The sequence below is a fragment of the Suricata suricatta genome, chromosome 16, assembly GCF_006229205.1.
Source record: "Suricata suricatta isolate VVHF042 chromosome 16, meerkat_22Aug2017_6uvM2_HiC, whole genome shotgun sequence".
Taxonomy (NCBI): Eukaryota; Metazoa; Chordata; class Mammalia; order Carnivora; family Herpestidae; genus Suricata; species Suricata suricatta.
In genome coordinates, this window is record NC_043715.1 from 42,611,040 (window position 1) to 42,630,856 (window position 19,817).

The 19,817-nt window shown below is 49.0% G+C and overlaps 1 protein-coding gene across 1 annotated transcript; it reads right to left on the reverse strand.

Annotated features, from left to right (window-relative positions):
* Window positions 1-1,302: 1,302 nt before the first annotated feature.
* On the reverse strand, window positions 1,303-11,722 carry PRODH2 (proline dehydrogenase 2). Its single transcript, XM_029925958.1, has 10 exons — window positions 11,499-11,722; window positions 11,226-11,422; window positions 11,004-11,142; window positions 10,834-10,920; window positions 7,081-7,161; window positions 6,821-6,976; window positions 6,577-6,743; window positions 2,995-3,105; window positions 2,517-2,602; window positions 1,303-1,549 (listed from the first exon to the last, which is right to left on the reverse strand). Exons 1-10 carry the CDS (start codon window positions 11,673-11,675, stop codon window positions 1,365-1,367), a joined length of 1,386 nt encoding a protein of 461 aa, XP_029781818.1. The 5' UTR covers window positions 11,676-11,722; the 3' UTR covers window positions 1,303-1,364.
* Between the last annotated feature and the right edge of the window lie 8,095 nt (window positions 11,723-19,817).

A 19,817-nucleotide genomic window follows, 5' to 3' on the forward strand; every position in this document is an offset into this window, starting at 1 on the left:
CCCCCCCCCCAGCCCCGCGAGGTGCATCTTAAGCCTTGAAGTCACTTGAAGTCACGCAAGAAAAGAAAATGAGATGTTGACCTCAGAGCTGTGGGGTGTGCCCAACGTTATCCGTGGTTACGCCTGCCCCAGGACTTGTTTGAAGTGGTGGGCCCTTCCCCATCCCTGTCCTTGGCTGTCTTCTTCCCATGCTTCTTACCATCCCCATGGGCTATTTCCTCCCTTTCCGTGCCCCAGTCTCGTCTCTTTGCACCAAACCTGGAAACCTCCCCCTGAAAATCCCCTGGGACCCTCACATCTACTGGGTCCCACACTTGCTGCAGTATCTCCCCCAAACTGCATTTCTTTCCCAATCCCCATCTCAGGGTCCCCCACCTCACCCTTCAAGCCAGAGCCCTGGGCATCGCCCTGCAATGTCTCCCTCCCATCCAGCCTATCCACCGAGGGCCCATCTACTCAGCCTCCTGAGTGTCCTTCCCACCAGCCAGCAGCCCCCTCAGTTTGTTACAGCCCTGCCACGCTCCAGCAGCCTGCGGGGACTTCTTACCCCAGCTTCCCTCCGGCTCCCAGCCCACCTCCCCACTGAGGTACACCCTCTACCCCTCTACGTGGTACCAGGGGAATCATTGAGTCAGGCCTGACTCTGCCCCTCCCTTACTTGAAACCGTCCTGATTCCCAAGAGTCCAAGCCCTGAAGTCTGGCACCAAAGATGGCATCATCTGGCCTGCCTACCCCTCCATCCCTGTCTCCCCACTCCCCAGTCTGTTCCATGCTTTTCTGTCTATGGATATGCCCTTGCTTTTGAATGCTCTTAGCATTCACTTCATTAGTCTTATGATTTCTCTGGGAAGCCCTCTGAGCACCAGGTGTCCTCTTGGTCCACCAGGCTGTCATTGTCTGAAGACGGGTCTGTCTACCACTACTGATCAAGCTCTGGGAGGCAGGGCCTGCACTGTTGTGTCCTCAGCTTGTTCACCTCAGGGCGTAGCTCAGAAGGAGCTGCATGAAGTGAATGAGTGGTTTGCCTCTTCCCTCTGTTCCTCCCAGCCTCTTAATGCGGTGCCTCAAAGTCTGCTCTTTATCTGGCCATCACTGGAGTGAAGGAAGTTCCCACATCAGGCACTGACTGGCTGAGTAGAGTCGATTCCAGGCCCATTGCAGGATAGGCTGCCTCAGAGTTAGGGGGAGGCATCATTAGCCTTTGATCAATGCCCTTGCTGTGCTCCAGGGTCAGCTAAAGGTCTCCCGAGCATGGGCTGACTGAGGTCGAGGTTAATCCTTCCCCAAGGAGTCAGCTTCAGTGCAGGGCATTGGCCTGGGCAATAGCTCAGGATCTTTATTAACCACAGGACCCCTGGGGGTGCTAATGGGGAACTCTCAGGCCCCGCCCCAGCAGCCTCCGGCGAAGTTCTTGGCTGAGCAGCTTCTGTTCCCTGCGGGCACCCTGCAGCACACTCCGGTTCTCCTGCGCCCTCCGGATCAGGTAGGGGATCACCTCCTCCAGGGAACCATAAGGGACAGACTTATATACGGCATAGCCGGCCTGGCCTGTGGGGAGAGTGTTGGCAGGGTGTGAACGCCTGGTTGGGGTGAGGCCCCGTCTGGAACAGAGACTTTCATTTCGGACAACATGGCAGACTAGGTGATTAGGACAGTATTTCCCACTGAAAAACCTAGAAATCTTGCAGTAAACGTGTAGAAAATCTTCTTAAAGTTATTAAAATACTATCAAAAGAGTAAGGGCCTTACTAATCCAAAATTAAGAGAAAGTGAGAGCCTGGAGGGAAGGGATGCATAAGTCTTTCTACCCTGAAGGCAAAAGTGACCTGCTATTTGATGACCTCGCAGAGTCCAGGGGATGCAGAGATCGAGACCCAGGGCCTGACCAAAGTGAGAGTGGTAATGGAGACCTTCCTCAAAGCAAGCTGCATCCTAACTAGAACTCAGCCCTCCCGCCTTCCCCCCACTCACAGGGAATGGTGGCCTTGGCCGTAGGTGGAGCACAGAAGAAAACAGAAAGCCATCTGTGAGAGAACTGAGGCCATGGATTAGCCCTCTCACATATTTGTAGCTCAAATTTGCATCACTGAAATGCCTCAAGAAACCTCGAGCTCTAGGGTAAAGTGGTTTTGTACCCCTTAGTGCCTGCAGAAGAAAACATAAATCTTCTGGTCTCAGACCCAGGGGAGTAACACAGGAAAGATAACAAAGCACACAGGAAACAAGACACCACGACCAAGAACCAGCAAAACCAACAGACAGCAGGCTCAGAGACAGGCATGCAAGGCCTGTGGATAATGGGAACACCAGATGTGTCTGGAAGGGTCTGGTGGCTGGGCGGGTGCAGGCTCTGGGCGGGTGCAGGCTCTGGATGGGAGCCTGGCCAGGCATTGGTTGGGAATGGGAGAAGGGATTCGGCTGGGAGGAAATGAGGGCTGGAGCTTCGGAGGGCATGGTGGGGGGGTATGGGGAGGGCATGGTGGGGGAGTGTGGGGAGAATGGGCCGTTTACATACCCAGTGCCAAGGAGACATGGTCACACATCCCTAGAAGTTGTCCAAAACAGACAGGCCCATCCAGAGGAATGCCCAGCTCCCACATGCTACAAAAAAGGCCACATTGTCAATCCAGACAGTGGCTGGATCTAGAGCTGATACTCCACCATTATGTTCTCCTATGGCTATTCCAGTCATTAAAATATTGAAGTACTTCCAAACTCCATGATAGATAACCACTGCCCTCAAGTCCCTGGAAAGCTCTCCAGTGAGTCCCACTCCTTCCCTGCGACCCTGAGACCTCCCTATGCCCCAGCAAATAAGGAGCAATGTCATGTTTAGTCTGAAGAGCCTCCCCAGAACCCTTGTGGACCTCCTGGCATCTCACCGTCCCTCCCCCTGTTCCATGTCCACCCCCTCTGCCCACCCTGGCGTGTGAGTAAGGGAGAGGAAGGAAGGGGGCCTTCTTGAAGGTACTTATTTCCATTCATTTACATACCGCTTGGTTGCTTGGCGCACAGATTCCTCATTGTGGGAAGCCACCATGAGGTGGCACCTGGGGCCACGGTGGGACACCTGGGTCAACATCAGCTCCAGACAGCGGCTGTAGCTGAAGGGAGATGTTCTGTTCAGCCTATGGCACCCGGTGGACTAAGTGCCGGGTCCCAGGGAGTAAGGGCTCCTGCGTCAAAAAGCATCCCCATTCCACCTGCAGCAGGTGCAGGGGTTAGCCCTTCTCTGAGTCTTTTTCCTCTCCTGTAACAGTTCAAGCTCACCTAACAGTGCTGTTAAGGATGGAGTAAGATGAAGGTGTCATAAAGCCCCTGGCACAACGGCAGGCTCACGGCAAAGGGCCACGTCATACGCACCAGATGACATTTACCTAAGGTCATTCACTGCGGCATTATCTACAGAACACGAGTAGCAATAACCCAACTGTAAGTGGAGGCTGGTGGAAACGAATGATGGCACGCGATGGAGAGGGGAGGGTTCGGCAGCCGTGCAAAGCGACGAGGAGGCTCTCGGGCACTGATATGGAAAGGGAAGGTGACCGGCAGCGCTTTCTCAGCTTGCTGCAGGCCAGGTGCTACCCTGAGGACTTCATGTACTAGGCTAGTCATTCTCCGTTGCCCCCCAGATCTGTTCTCTGACCTCCTTGGCCCCCTACCCAGGAACCTGACATTTATGTCAGGTGTGTAGACATGGTATGTACACCCACGGTGTAATGGGCAGGAGATCAGAAGGTGGGAGGAGAGAGAGCTTGGGGTATTTCACCCCTCAGCCCCCTCCCTGACCCACCCTGTCTGCTCTGTGGGTGACAACATCTCTAGGGTGGCCCTTCCTCCTCAGCGATAGCACAGGGACCCTAACAGCCTCACGCTCTTGTGGGTTCCAGGCTTCCTCAATGTTCCTCGTGACTTCCCCTAATCTTGCCCACACTCTATAAAGAGAGCACATTTTACTATGTTTCTTTTAGTTAAAGCCCTTTGCTTGGAATTCACTTTCTTCTGGGGTCCTGCCTGACACACACACATTCACTCTTCTGACTCTCAGGCCAGCTCCATGAGGAGACATTCTGGTTATTTCCATTTTACAGAGGGGAAGACTGAAGCTTGCTCCCAGGTCACACAGCCAGAAGTGGCTGGACTGGGATTCGAAGCCAGGCTGTCTCATGCATTAGGGCCTAGGTTTATTATCACTAGACTATTCGTCCTTTAAAATAAGCAGTTAAGTGGAAAAGCAGGGAGCAGTGTGTAGACATGATATGTACATAGACACACAAAAGTCTTTGTGTTTGCCTATTTATATGTAAATGAACTTAGGAAACTAACAAAAGTGGTTACCTGCGGAGGGCAAGGAGCCTCCAAAAAGATGGGGATTTGGGTGGAAGCGACATATATCGGTGTATTCATTTTCACATAATTTTGATTTTTTAAAAAAAATTTATGTATTTTATTTATTTTTGAGAGAGAGAGAAAGACAGCATGAGCAAGGGAGGGTCAGAGAGAGAGGGAGACACAGAATCTGAAGCAGGCTCCAGGCTCTGAGCTGTCAGCACAGAGCCTGATGTGGGGCTTGAACCCTTGAACCGTGAGACCTGAGCTGAAGCCGGACACTCAACTGACTGAGCCACCCAGGCGCCCCTCATTTTGATTTTTAATCACATAAATTTATTATTTATTCAGAATGTATAACGTGAAAATGGTGCAGCAGCTTTGGAAAAACCATCTGGCGATTCCTCAAAAAGTTATAACCCAGCGATTCCACTCCTAGAGGATTGAGCTTTCAAGCGAATTGCAAGTGTAGATTTGCACAAAAATGTGCACAGGAGTGTTCATAGCAGCACTAGGCACAAGAGCCCAAAGTGGAAGTGACCCAAATGTCCGTCAGCTGACGAGCGGCCAAACAAAATGTGGTCCTTCCATACCGTGGAATATTATTTAGACATAAGAGGGAGTGAAGTACTACTTCATCCAACAACATGGTTGAACCCTGAAAACATTACGCCAAGTGAAAGAGGCAAGGCACAAAAGGTCATATATTCTATGACTCCGTTGATAGGAAATGTCTAGAATGTGCAAATCCATGGAAACAGACAGATTAGAGGAATGGGGAGTGACAGGGTTTCTTTTGGTGGGTGACGTAATGTTCTGGAATTAGTGGTGATGGTTGCACAACTTTGTGAATATGCTGAAATCCACTGAATTGTACACTTTAAAGTGGTGAGTTTTATGGTATGTGAATTATATCTTAGCAAAAAGAGACAATAATAGTTGCAGTGATTAAGTCTGTGGGGCACAACTGTACATAGGAGCTTTCATGGGCCTTGGAGGCCTTGGTTCCAGCCATGGCTTGGCCACTTGCCCTGTAAGTTTGAGTCCATCCCTGCAGCTCTAGAAACCTCTCCTGGATCCAATGTGAAATGGAGTTAGACTTTGTAAGCTCCATGAGGAGGGGGCTTGGGGACCACCTGGGTTGATACTGGGACCAGGACCCAGCACAGGTCCTGACCCAAATCAGGTGATCAGAAAATATGTGGTAAAGGAACTATTTCCTCCTCCCTGGGGTCCTGGGATGGGAGCCCAAGGAGCTTACTTAAATTTCTTCCCAACACACAGTGATTTGAGGTGAGTAAGAATTCAGCGTCGAGGGCCAGCTTGCTGAGTTCAAAACGTGGCCCTACCACTTACTAACTATGTGACCTTGGGTAAGTGATTCCATCCCTCTGTGCCTGGGTTCCTCCCTCTGAAATGGGGGATAATAATGATGGTACCTACTGCTTGGGGTTGTTTATTTATGTTTTCAACAGATCTGTACTGAGACGCTGTCATATAGAAGCATGATTCTAAGCACTGGACATTCAGCAAAGAACAAATCAGAAACCCCTGCTCTCCCGAGCCCACATTCTAGAGGAGGAGAGAGACAGTGTGCAATTGAATACGAAAGTGTATAGAACCTCCGATGTCAGTAAGTACTAAAGAGAAAAATAAATTCAGGAAGAGAGTAGGTGTGGGTGTTCTAGTTTTTGATGGGGGGCAGGGAAGTTCCCCTGAGAAGGTGCCCATCAGAAAAGACGTAAGGAGGGGAGGGACTGAGCCACGCAGCTGTGTGGGGGGAGAACGTTCTAGGCCGTGGGAGCAGAAAGTGCAAGGGCACTGGGGATCCTGGAGGAGGCCAGTGTGGCCGGAGTGCAGGGGGTGAGGAGCAGAGTGGGAGGAAGAGAAGTTAGGGAGGCGACGAGAGCAGATCACGTGGTGGCTGTGGGCTGCGTTAGGGTTTGGGTTATTGAGGCGCAGTGGGAGCCATGGAAGGGTTTTGAATTGAGGACGGACAGGATCTGACTTTGATATTAACAGGCTCCCTCTGGCTGCCTGTAGGGAACACACTGGGGCAGGGGGGACACAAAGGGGGAAGCAGGGAGCCCAGAGAGGAGGCTGCTGTTCAGGGTCGGAAGGGACGATGTCCTGAACCAGGGAGAGGAAGGAGCGTATGGACATGGGATGAGAGCATCACGGAGGGCGCGCTAATGAGAGGTCAGCTGCTGTGATTTATCTCAGAGGCCCGTCTGGCCCAGTCCTACCTCTGATTGGTAGCCTCATAGTCAGGCTGAGTGGGGTCTTCTGTCCCTTGGTGCCGAGCCGTCTCTCTCTCCTTGTCCAGATATGCCCCTCGTACCAACTTCACTCCGAAGGCCAGGCCAGCCCTGTCGGCGGCCTCAGCGGCCAACCTCAGCCGCTCATGTGTGTCCTGGTGGAGCAACCCCGGCAGCTTCGGGTCAGGACACCGGGACCCCGACCCGCAGTCCCCCAGAGCGCGCCACACACCTTCAGATAGGCCTGGTAAGTGTTCCACACCCAGGGCCCGCCTTCGCTGGGGCTGTTCCAGCGCGTGGCCAGGACATCCACCAGCAGAGAGAGCGCAGGGTTCAAGAAGGTGTACTCAGCGTCCACCAGGAGCCTCACATGCTGGGCCCGGGCGTGCTGAGGGTGAGGGAGACCGGGGTCAGGCCTCTGCGGGGGAGAGAGACCCTGGTCAGGCCGCAGGGTGCCCAGCAGCGGTCGTGGAGCCGGCCGGCAGGTGTTACCTGTACTACCCGGTGCAAGCGGCTCAGAGAGGCATGGAGATGCTGGTTTTGCTGGGCATTGAGGCAGGAGACCTGAAGGTCCTGGGGGAGCAGCGGGGGACATGAGAATGGCTCAGGTTGCTGGATCCTTCCAGGGCCTGTCTCTTCTCCCCCACCACCGAGAAGGGAAAACTGTTTAGAAATTGTTAGAAATATTGGGGCGCCTGGGTGGCTCAGTCAGTTGAGCATCCGACTTCAGCTCAGGTCATGATCTCACAGTCTGTGGGTTCGAGCCCCGTGTCGGTCTCTGTGCTGACAGCTCAGAGCCTGGAGCCTGCCTCAGAATCTGTGTCTCCCTCTCTCTGTGCCCCTCCTGCTCTCTCTGTCTCTGTCTCTCAAAATAAAATAATAGATGCATTTAAAAATTTTTTTAAAAGAAATTGTTAGAAATATAAAAAGTAGCTGTATCCCACAGATACTGTTTATTCAGGGGAATAAATTGGTCAAGAGCCCAGGATCTGGGTTTGAATCCTGTGTCTGCCACTTACTGTGTGGCCTTGGACGAGTAGTATAACCTCTGTGGGCCTCATTTTTTGTCCATTTTTTTCGACAATTGGATGATAACAGCATCTACCTCGTGAGTTGCTATGTGGAGTGTGGCTGGACAGAAGAATGGGAGGAGCCCAGCACATGATAAGCGCTTAATATAGGTTGTCACTATAGTAATAAGTGATTCCGGGCGCCTGGGTGGATCAGTTGGTGAAGCATCCGACTTTTGGTTTTGGCTCAGGTCATGATCTTGGTTGTGAGATCAAGCCTCTTGTCAGGTTGTGTACTGAGCACAGAGCCTGCTTAAGATTCTCTCCCCCTTTCTGCCCCTCCACCACGAACACTGTCTCTAAAATAAAAAAATATTATGGGGTGCCTGGGTGGCTCAGTCAGTTAAGCGTCCAACGTTGGCTCAGGCCATGATCTCACCATTTGTGGGCTGGAGCCCCGCGGCGGGCTCTGTGCAGACAGCTCAGAGCCTGGAGCTGCTTCGGATTCTGTCTCCCTCTCTCCCTGCCCCTCCTCTGCTCAGCTCTGTCTGTCTCTCTCTCAAAAATAGATAAAAACCTTAAAAATTTTTTAAGTAAAAAAGTAAACATTAAAAATCTTTAAAAATGTATAATAAGTGACTTCATATACTAGCTTATTGATACAATCTTCACACGGATCCCAGGAGTTATTCCAAGCTCCATTTCCCAGGGAGAAGACTGAAGCTTGGTGAGTGAGGTGACAAGGAATGAACACATGGAAAATGCATAGAACAGTAGCTAGCTCGTAGTCAGTTCTACTAAGTGTTGCCTTGTATTAGGTCTCTTAGGACCTCGGTGTCCTCACCTAAGGCCAGAGTCTCATGACAGCCCAGAAGGTTTTGCCCATCCGGCTCCTCTGCTCTCCTCTCCTCAGCCCTCTAGAGCTCACTGCCCTCCAGCCACACTGGCCTCCTTGCTACTCTTGCAACATGCCCGACACCTGCCTGCCTCAGGCCCGTTGCTCCGCCGCTCTTCTGTCAGAAACACGCTTCCCCTCGATGTCCGCTTACTTCGCCCCCACCTCTCCTCCAGGTCTTTGTTTCAGTGTCACCTTCTCAGCGAGGTTTTCCCTGGTTCAGATTTGCAGCTCCCGATCTGGGGCTTTCCTTTCTCCTTCCTCAGCCTTACTTTTCCCTACAATGCTTACTGACACACGTTCCATATTGGCTTTGCTTTCCCTTACCGAGTGTCCCTGGCCCCTCCCTCACCAGCAAGGACAAGGAGTTTGTCTTGGTCATAATCCCTTCCACCCCTGGACGGGCAAAGCGCCTGGAACATGGCAGGTGGTCAATACGCATTTAGGGAATGAGCGTGTCTTTGATGTGGACATAATAATTGTCCTTCACTTACATTCTTGCTATGGAGACTCCAAGGGTCAACGGGAGCTGCTGGTGACTCAAGGAGCCCAGGTGGGTTCAAAGAAATTGGGAATTAAAGGAGGAACAGGGGGGACTCACTTCTGTTATATCCAAGAGGCCACGTGGAGACGCAGACCTAGGTCTGCTAACGGATTCCCCCAGAATCAGGCTGTGAAGACATGGCAAACCTCCCCCCACATCTTAGTGGAGAAAGGGAAGAGCGGGGGCACCTGCCCAGTCGTCTTTTCCTCAGTCAGAGAGTTGAGACCAGAGTCTTAGGGAGTTCTGGGATGTTAGTAGCTGGCGAAACCCCCTGTATGTGAGGGCCACCCTCACAGAGGTCCTGCTCGGTGCCTGGTGCGATTTCATGTCCCTCACCAAGGATTTAACTCACTTAATCTTCACCCCCCTGAAATAGGGGTCATTATCATCCCCATTTTACAGAGAGGAAAAGTGAGGCACAGACAGGTGAAGCCACTTGTCGAAAGCCACACAGCTTCCTTAAACCCTGAGTTCTCTCTCTTTTTTTATTTTATAGTTTATTTATTTTGAGAGAGAGCTGGGGAGGAGTAGAGAGAAAGGGAGAGAGAATCCAAAGCAGGCTTCATGCTTTCAGCACAGATCCTGACTTGGGGCTTGATCTCACCAACTACGAGATATTGACCTGAGCCGAAATTAACCGACAGGGCCACTCAGGCACCTCCAAACCCTGGGTTCTTAACCATCACTCTACATAGCCACTCACAGGCAGAGTAATCATGTCCTTCAAATATATATGAACCACTTAGGACAGGGTGTGGTGCGTCATGAGTGACCGGTAAGTTCTTCACTACTAATTGCTTAAAAATCACTTGCTTCATTTATCCATCTATTTAACATATATTTATCATATCTTGTCTAGGCGTCAGGGGCTGAGGATATGACAGTGAACAGGCGGTTGTGAATTGTACTGTGGAGACCCAGAGGGAGGGTGGGGACTCAGATCGGAGACATGGGGTGGTAGGGTTGTCTCTGAGACGGGGACAGATAGGTAGGTGGGCAGCCTTGGTGAGACACTCCAACCAGGGTAGGATCTGCTACGTGGGAGGAGTCTGGAGGATGTTCAGGGGCTCAGGGGAAGGGCTGGGGCTGGAGACAAACGTGGGCCTCATTAGTACAGAGTGGGGAAACTGAGGCTGTAGGTGGGTAAGAAGGCCCCCCTGAAAGGATTAAGGAGTAAGGAGGAACGAGCCAGGACCTAGCCTTGAGAACATCCATATTTAAGAGACAGGTGGACAAGAACCTAACAAGGATTGAGAATGAGCCACCAGAGACAGAAAAGGAAAACCAGATGTGATGGTATTAGGGATGCCCAGGCAAGCATGTGACACAGGAAAGAGGAAGGTCCTTCTGTTCATCACAAAGTCAGATGCCAATGGTAGGGAGGGTAAAAATAGTATATGCAAATGAGAAGAAATAAATGAATGATTGAACAAAAACCCCACTGGCCTAATCATAACTTCTGGCCAGCCAGCACATAGCATAACTGAGTTGACTGACCAACTACTGATTACTTTCTTCTCATTGGTAAAGAGCTACTATCTCACTCCCTCCTCTGAGAACTCCCAGCCCCCAGGCCCATCTCCAGGACCCCCAGATGACCTATATTCCATCCCTTCCAACCACACCCCAGGGCTATATAGCACACTTATTCTGATTATTCTAAGCCTGGGAAGTAGCAGTAGCTACATAGTTTGTACATCCCATTTACAGGTGGCTGCTGCATCCAAATATAGAGAACTCTGCTCTCCCCACATTCCCCACCCACCATTTATTCTCCTCCAGCCTGAGGTCTTTACCCGCCCAGAATCCATGGCTTCTGCCAGCCTCTCGGGACTTAGCTCCAAGGAAGCCCCTGGTCTTCTGATCCACGAGGTTAGCTCCTTCTGGAATGGGGTAGTAGGGGAGTGGTGACGGGGACCTGGTAGGCAGCCTTACCCCCCCTCCCCCCATTCTGCCTGTCCCTTACACAGAGCCGAGTACTGGTCAGCGCCGTCACCTTCAGCTGCATAAGGATGTTCCCAGTCGGGCCAGGGGTCTCCAGGAGGCCTCGTGATAAGTCCACACACCGAAGCATAGCACTGAGGTTCCTCTCATACCAGGCTTCACTGCCCAGCCAGCAGGCATTAGCTTCTGGAGCCCCCCCCCCCCCCCGCCTCTTGCCACCCTCCCAGGGCTGGCCCCTACTCACCCGGTCTTGACAGCTGAGTCGGGCTCCTCTTCAGTGGGCACTGCCAGCAGGGGCCGGAGCCCCAGGGTCCGGAGCTGCTGAACGCATCCCCTCACCTCCTCTGCTGTCTCACCAGCTACAAACTGCCCGTAGACAGATGCTCGGAGAAGTGCGCCCGACAGGCGGGAGCCCAGGAGCCGCTGAGACCAGGCCTGGAGCTGGAGGGACACGGAGCAAGGGCTCAGAGTCCAGCTCCAGGGCCCCCGCAGGCCCAGCCCCAGGGCCACTGCTCACCGCCAGGCCGTGTGTGACCAGAGGGGGCCAGGCACACAGCCGCAACACCAGCACAGCTCGCGTCAGCTCTCCCGTGCCCTTGAGGTGAAAAGCGCCGCCATCAAAGTTCAGGGGCTGCCAGCCTCCAGTGGAGGGCCGAGCTTGGGACCAGAGCGCCCCACAGGTCCGCAGCATCATGAGTCCCCAGCTGCTCCGACGGCAGGTAAAGAGGTCTCCCAAGTGCCCCTTGTCCGGCCAGGGGCAGTGACTGATTAACCAGGCAGTAGCCAGGGAAAGGCAAATCTTTTAGGATCATAGGCTCCTTGGGGGGCAGTTAATTATTAACTGATGGGGACAGAGTTCAGAATAGGGGCCAGGAGAGAAAACCCCCAATAATAGCCCCCAACCACCCTCAGCACAACAGCTCACAATTATTAGCTGCTCACCGTGCTAAGTGAAAGCTCGAGCAAGGACCTCTGGATTCAAGGCAGTTTGGTGTTGGGACCTCGGGAAAGTTACTTAACCTTTCTTGTTGCAATTGCTTCATCTTCAAATGGGAAAGATTGTAACGTTACTTACTAAATAAATTTGAAAATGTGCATAACCTGTAACCCAGCTGTACCATGCTGAGTATATATCTTAGAGAACCACCGGGAAACATGAAGAGGAAAGAACATTTACAGCTAACTGTTGGTAAGAGCTGCAAGCCACCCAGATTTCTGTCAACCAGAGAATGGATAACGACATTGTGGTCTAGTCACACACGGAATACTATATGGCAATGAAAAAAGAACAGGCTAGTGATGCGTACAATCACATGGTTACTTGCCATTATCTTTTCACATTCTGTCGGTTGCCTATTAGTTTTCTTGATTGTTTCCTTTTCAGTGCAGAAGCTTTTTATCCTGATGAGGTTCTAATAGTTCATTTTTGCTCTTGATTCCCTTGCCTTTGGGGATGTGTTGAATAGGAAATTGATGCGACTGAGGTCAAAGAGGCAGTTTCCTGCTTTCTCCTCGAGGGTTTTGATGGTTTCTTGTCTCACATTCAGGTCCTTCATCCATTTTGAGTTTATTTTTGTGTATGGTGTAAGAAAGTGGTCTGGTTTCATTCTTCTGCATGTTGCTGTCCAGTTCTCCTAGTACCACCTGCTAAAGAGGCAATCTTTTTCCCACTGGATACTCTTTCCTGTTTTGTCAAAGATTAATTGGCTGTACATGTGAGGGTCCAGTTCTGGGCTCTCTATTCTATTCCATTGGTCTGTTTTTCTGCCAATACCATACTGTCTTGATGATGACAGCTTTGTAGTAAAGGCTAAAGTCTGGGATTGTGATGCCTCCCGTTTTGGTTTTCTTCTTCAATATTACTTTGGCTATTTGGTTTTTCTTGTGATTCCATATGAATTTTAGGATAGTTTGTTCTAGCTTTGAGAAGAATGCTGATGCAATTTTGATTGGGATTGCATTGAATGCAACCACATGGTTAACTCTCATACACAGAGGAGCACCCAGGTGGTTCAGTCCATTGAGTGTCCAATTCTTGGTTTTGGCTCAGGTCATAATCTCATGGTTCATGGTTTTGAGCCCCATGTCGGGCTCTGTACTGACAGTGCAGAGCCTGCTTGGGATTCTCTCCCTCTCTCTCTCTCTGCCCCTCCCCACCCTCAAAATAAATAAACTTTTTAAAAAAGATACAAAAAATATATCTCAGACACATAGCAGTGAGTGGAAGAAGCCAGCCACCAAATAGGACACGCTGCATTCTTCTGTTCAACACACTTGAAAGCAAGGAAAAGGAAGTGACAGCAGTGTTAGGAATATGTACACGTGTGGTCAAACTGTAAAGAAAAGACAGTAAATGAAATGATTATCACAAAGGTCAGAGAGGTGGTTACCTGGGCGGATGGGCAGCTCTGTAACTGGGCAGGGGCGCATGGCGGCTGTCCTTTCTTCATCTGATGATTCACAGTTGTTCACGTTTTAAGTATTTTTAATGCCATCCATTTGCATTTTATACTCCTGAATGGACATTTCACAATAAAATAAAAATGAAACATTAATCCTAGTATCAGTCTTGTGGGGCTGTGGGGAGGATCCAGTGAGTTCATGTGTGCACACCGCCCGGTAACAACATGTGCTCAGTAAGTACCCGCTGTGATCCTTAGGTGCTGTGTGTGCAAAACTCCATCAGTGCCGGTGCCCCGTGAGGTATGTGCTGTTAATCACCTCTGTGTTTGGGGATCCCCAAAACCAGTTATTTGTGAGGAGTATCCGCAGAACTCAGAAGAGATGTTTTACTCAGTTATGGTTTATTACAGTGAAAGGATACAGATTAAAAATAGCGAAGGGAAGGGCACCTGGGTGGCTCAGTCGGCGGAGCATCTGGCTCTTGATTTTGGCTCAGGTCATGATCTCATGGTAGTGGGATCCGGCCCTCTTTCCGGCCGCTCGCTGAGCATGGAACCTTCTGGAGATTCTTTTCTCTCTCTCTCTGCCCCTCTCTCCTGCTCTCTCTCAAGTAAGAAAATGTTTTTAATTTAAAAGAATTTTAAAAGTAGCGAAGGGAAGAGACCCATGAGGTCCGGGCGGCCCAGGCACAATCTTCTAGCTCTCTCCCAGCGCCACCAAGCAAACAGCACTCAAGGTTCCAGCCACAACGTGTGGCAACACAGCTGGAGTGCAGCAGCCAGGGACGCACGCATGAGCCTCGGCATGCATGCTCTGGGGGAGGGGGTCAGTCAGCTAGGCGCGGCAGTCCTTATATATGACTGACCCAAGTCTCCAGGCCTCTAGCGGTCAAGCTGACACTGCATGTCCTCAAGTAAACAGAAACACCCTTACCAAGCAGGATATTCCAAGGGGTTACCTCCCAGGAGCTGGGAAAAATTAATCCTTTACTGCATAACCCCTAACCCACAGGTGCTACAAGCCGAGGCTCAGAGAGATGGAGAGACCTGCTGGAAACCAGAGTCGGGTGCTGGCCAGGCGTGGGCTTAATACACGTAAAATAATAAAATATTTTAAATTAAAACAATCCAAAAGGGGGCAGAGTGAAAAATTAATCTTTCTCACTCTCCTAAATTTCAGTCCCATAATTTCCGCCAAGGCAAGAGTATCCTTGCAAAGACAAAATATCCTATGCACAAAGTACACCTATGTATCTCCTTTATTTATTAAAGAATGAGAAAATATTACTCATTTCTTTGTACATTAATTTTTTTTACTTAGCAATATATTTTGAAGGGTCATTTCCATCCCAGCATGCATAGCTCTGTCTCAAATTTGAAAGGTTCTGTGTTGTTTCTTCCTTTAATCTTTGATAAAATCCACCAGAAAAGCCATCTGGGCCAATTGTTTTATCTTTGTGGGAAGGTTTTTAATAATGAATTTAATTTTTAAAATAAATATAGGACTTCATATTTTTGTTTCACAAGCTTTCATACCTTGTGTTTTTCTTTTTTTTTTTTTTTTTTTTTTTTTTTTTGAGAGACGGCATGAACAGGGGAGGGTCAGAGAGAGAGGGAAACACAGAATCTAAAGCAGACTCCAGGCTCTGAGCTAGCTGTCAGCACAGAGCGCGACGCGGGGCTCGAGCCCACGAATCGTGAGATCATGACCTGAGCCGAAGCCAGATGCTTAACCGGCTGAGCCACCCAGGTGCCCCATACCTTGTGTTTTTCGTCTAAAATATCAAATCTAACTGCAGAATTTGTAGATAACCTCTCTTTTATTCTTGATGTTGGTAGTTTCTGTTCTCTCTTTTTTTCTTGATCAGTCTAACTAAGGATTTTATCAATCTTGTTAATCTTTTCAAACAATCAGCTTTGGCTTTGTTAATTTGCTCTATGGCTTGCTGATCTGTTTCATTTTTAACATTTGCAGAATGTCCTATTGTATGGACTCTCATCATTGATGGCCTCACTTTTTCTGACACTTAACATAAAAAGTTTGCAAACACAGTTTCCAGAATGACCACAGACCACCTATACACCTTTCACCTAGATCCAATAACCTTGCCGTATTTGCTTTCTCTCTCCTCTTTCCCTATCTCTTAACATAAACGTGTCCCCCATACCATTTGAAAGTAAATTATAGGGGCGCCTGGGTGGCTCAGTCAGTTGAGTGCCCCACTCTTGATTTTGGCTCAGGTCATGATCCCAGGGTGACTGAGCCCTACATCAGGCTCTGCACTGAGCATAGAGACTGCTTAAGATTCTCTCTCCCTCTGACCCTCTCGCCCCACTGTCTCTCTCTAAAATAATAATAAAAAAGGAAAAAGTTATAGACCTTGTAATATCTCAGTGTACATGTCTTAAAAATAAGAACATTCTCTTACATGCCTACACCACCATTCTCACATCTAAGAAAATGTTTTTTGTTTTGTTTTGTTTTTTGTTTTGTTTTGTTTTTTTCCCAGTGAGCTGCAGTCTCCAGACACAGGCAGCACAACTTAGGTGCCGAATAGCTTTTGAATGAATGCATGAAACAAGTTCAAATATGTCTCATTCCTCTGGTGCCTTTGGGCCAATGAGGGTTCCACTCCCCAGACCAGCCTTAATTTATGAATCTTTTTGGGGGGTTCCCATCTCAGGGATGCCCTCCCTTGCTTCCCATGGTTCTGAAGAGAAACAAAAAATTCCTTCAGATGGTCTTCAAGGCCATCACCAGGGTCTCAACATTGACTACACATTGAGATCACCTAAGGAGATTTTTTAAATTTTATTTTTTAATTATCACACTATAAAAATAACTTTTTCCCTTTCAGTGGACAGTTCAATGAATTTTAACACATGTATAAACCCATTTCACCCTCTTCCCCATTCCAGTCGGGCAAGGACACTTGCATCACCCCCAAACACTCCTTTTGCAGCCACATCCTCTCCCACCCATAAGTCCTGGTGACCACTGATTTCTTTTCCTTCACTATAGTTTTGTATTGTTGAGAATGTCAAATATATACAGCCATACAGTATGTGATCTCTGAGACAGGCTTTTTTCACTTAGCATGATGTTTCTGAGATCATGTACGTTTTGCATTTATCAGTAGTTTTACTCCTTTTGACTACTAAGTAGTATTCTGTTGTGCGGATACATCTCAGCTTGTTTATCCATTAACCTGTTGTTTCCAGCTTCTGGTGAGCTTTTTAAAGTTCTGACATTTGAGGGGCGCCCGGGTGGCTCAGTCGGTTAAGCATCCGACTTCGGCTCAAGTCATGATCTCACAGTTCGTGAGTTTGAGTCCTGCATTGGGCTCTGTGCTGACAGCTGGGAGCCTGCAGCCTGCTTCAGATTCCGTGTCTCCCTCTCTCTCTGCCCCTCCCCTATTTGTGCTCTCTCTTCTCCCCAAGATAAATAAAAACATTAAAAAAAATTTTTTTTAATTCTGACATTGGATCCCCGACCTCACAGAGTCTGATACAATTTTTCAGTCATTAGGAATGTCACCAGCATTACGTTCAACCCAGCTGAGACCCTTGGGCCCCACAGTCTGGCCCCTTCACTTACCTGACTTAGTTCTTACATCTCCCCCACTCCCACCCTCTTTTACTCCTTTCTGTCTCTTGAACACACCATGCTTCTTCCAGCTCAGGGCCTTTGCACTTGCCGTTCCTTTTCCCTGAAAACTCTTCCCGTTCTTATTTGCCTAATTAACTCCCACCTGTCCTCTGGTCTCAGGCGTTAAGACAAACCCTCCAGGAGGCCTGCCGGGAGCAGCTCCTGCTGTGAGGGAAAGTTTAACCATTCCACGCTTTACTCGTAGTTCCTGTCATATTCATTCTTATTTGAGCAAATACTTAATTATCTCCCTCTTCACCAGACTGTGAGTGCCATGAGTGCAGGGACCACATTTGTTTATGTCATTAATTTATCCCTAGTGATTAGCACAGGACTTAATTTTTGTTGCATGAATGGATGCTTTAGTGGACTTATTTGGGGTTTTTTTTTGGACACAGGACTTCAAGATTCCTTCTTGCAGCAGTACAAAGAAATTGCCCCCTTCTTGGGTCACTGTGATCTTGCAAGAAGTAAAACAGTCCCCAAAAATCACCTCCTCAAAACAGTCATGACTTGGCAGGGGATAGAGCTGAGGACAGCTGGGAGAGGTGGAGCTGCCTTGAGTGACCGCTGAGAACAGCACGGGTCTTAGATGTTGCGTCTTGGGCTGTTGGAGAGGTGGGGCGTCTGGACTGAGTACTCTCAAGTTCAGCCAACTCTGAGAGCAGTGGAGATAAATCCAGGATAATTGTGCCCCTGTAAATACCACTGGAACCAGAAGCAAATCCCCTCTGGAGAAAGGCTTCCTCAGTTTAAGTTTGTAGGACTCCCAGTAACTAAGATCAAGTAATAAGTTCACATTCAAAGATCACCAAGCACACAAGAAAAAAAAAATCCACCGTGAGTGAGAGTCATCAGAAGCAATTCTCCAGTTATCTATAGCTGCAAACTAAACAAATTGGCAATTTGGGCAGGGCTCAACTTGGCCAACTTGTTTCTGCTGCTGTATGAGAAGGGACAGCTCAGCTTGGGGCTGGAAGATGCACTTTCTAGATGCTGGACTCACACATATGACAACTTGGTGACTGGTGTTGGCTGGGAGCTCAGCCAAGGCAGTGGGCGGGGGCCTCAGGTCCCCTCCATGGAATGCTTGGGCTTCTTTACAGTATGGTGGTCGCGTTCTTAGGGTGAGCATCCTAAGGGAATGAAGAAGAAGTTGTAGGTCATAGGTTTATGACCTAGTCTTGGAAGTCACATAATGTCATTTCTGCCATAGTCATAAACCTGCCCAGATCAAGGTGTGGGGGGCACAGAGCCCATGTTTCAGTGGATTCAAGTGGATTCAAGTCACATTGTAAGAAGAGCAAATCTTGTGGCCATCTTTGAAAAATACAATTTGCCACAGTAACAACATCAAAAGAGTCTGACTTACCCAAAGGGCAAAGCTAAGATTCGGGTAAAGTTAGGCTGAAAATGACAGACGGGGGCGGGGAGAGACTAGATGGGGAATCTTGAGTCCTTGGCAGAACAGACAGAACACAGTGGTTTGTTCAATAGTAGCCATGAAAGGTTCTCAAACGAAGTTCCAGATTGTCCCGTGGGTGGTCACCCATTTTGTGACAAGAGGGAAGCGGATTTAATATTCACGAAGAGAAGTAGTTCTAAGTGGGAGAACAGCTGTGGGGTCAGAGTCCTGTCATTATTTCTGACTGGGTCACCTGATGACCCCTAAGCCGATCACTGGGGTGGGAGAGGTGAGGACTTTGACCAAATCCGAGTGGCCATTTGCAGGAGCCCCAGGTAAAGGGTCTACGTCCATCCAATGCGCAAAGCCTCCATAAAGTAAGGGAGTAGACCTTGCTGCTTCCCAAGAGTCAGCACAGAAAAGGGTGAATGGACAGTAGATGGCAAAACAATTGGGCTCCTGAGTGGTTCTAATGATTCCAGGAGAAAACACACCAACAGAATTTAGAATAGAGATTGGCATGTGAGCAGATGGCTCACGAATGCTGTTTGTCTGTTGTTGTTATTTCAACTATTGAATGGCTTCCTGCCACTCATAGGATAAAATACAAACATTGTAAGATGACCATCGTAATTTATCCCAGTCCATCTCAACTAACCTCAGCTCCTGTCACTCCTGCCTTGGCAATTCTCCAGCAACAATTTTAGGAAAATCTCTCACCACCTCGTACTCCTGTGATTGTGTCTCAATGCCCTTGCTCATCTACTCAGCCATTTTTTTTAATGTTTTATTTATTTTTTAGACAGAGAGAGACAGAGCATGAGTGGGGAGGGGCAGAGAGAGAAGGAGACACAGAATCCGAAGACAGGCTCCAGGCTCTGAGCTGTCAGCACAGAGCCTGACATGGGGCTGACTCACAAACCTTTGAGATCATGACATGAGCTGGTCAGACCCTTCATGACTGAGCCACCCAGGCGCCCCTCTACTCAGCCTTTAATATTGGGGCTCAGTGACCACTTAACATCAGAGGACAGTCCCATCACCACCACCAAGCTTTTATCTTCAGCACAGACCCCAATATACAAACCACTTTAGAATCTTAGTCTAGATTTGTTCTTCTCAAATGGGGCAGTACCGCCCCCTGGTGGGAGTTTTGGAAATTTGCACAAATGTTTCTGGTTGCCGCCTTGTTAGGAGGGTGCTTCAGACTTTCACAGGAATGCTAGACCCTGTGTCCACGGCCTAAACAAACTGTAACCTTTGTTTTCCCAAATAATTTTATTTATTTTTTAAAAGTTTATTGTCAAATTGGTTTCCATACAACACCCAGTGCTCTTCCCCACAAGTGCCCTCCTCCATCACCACTACCTCTTTTCCCCC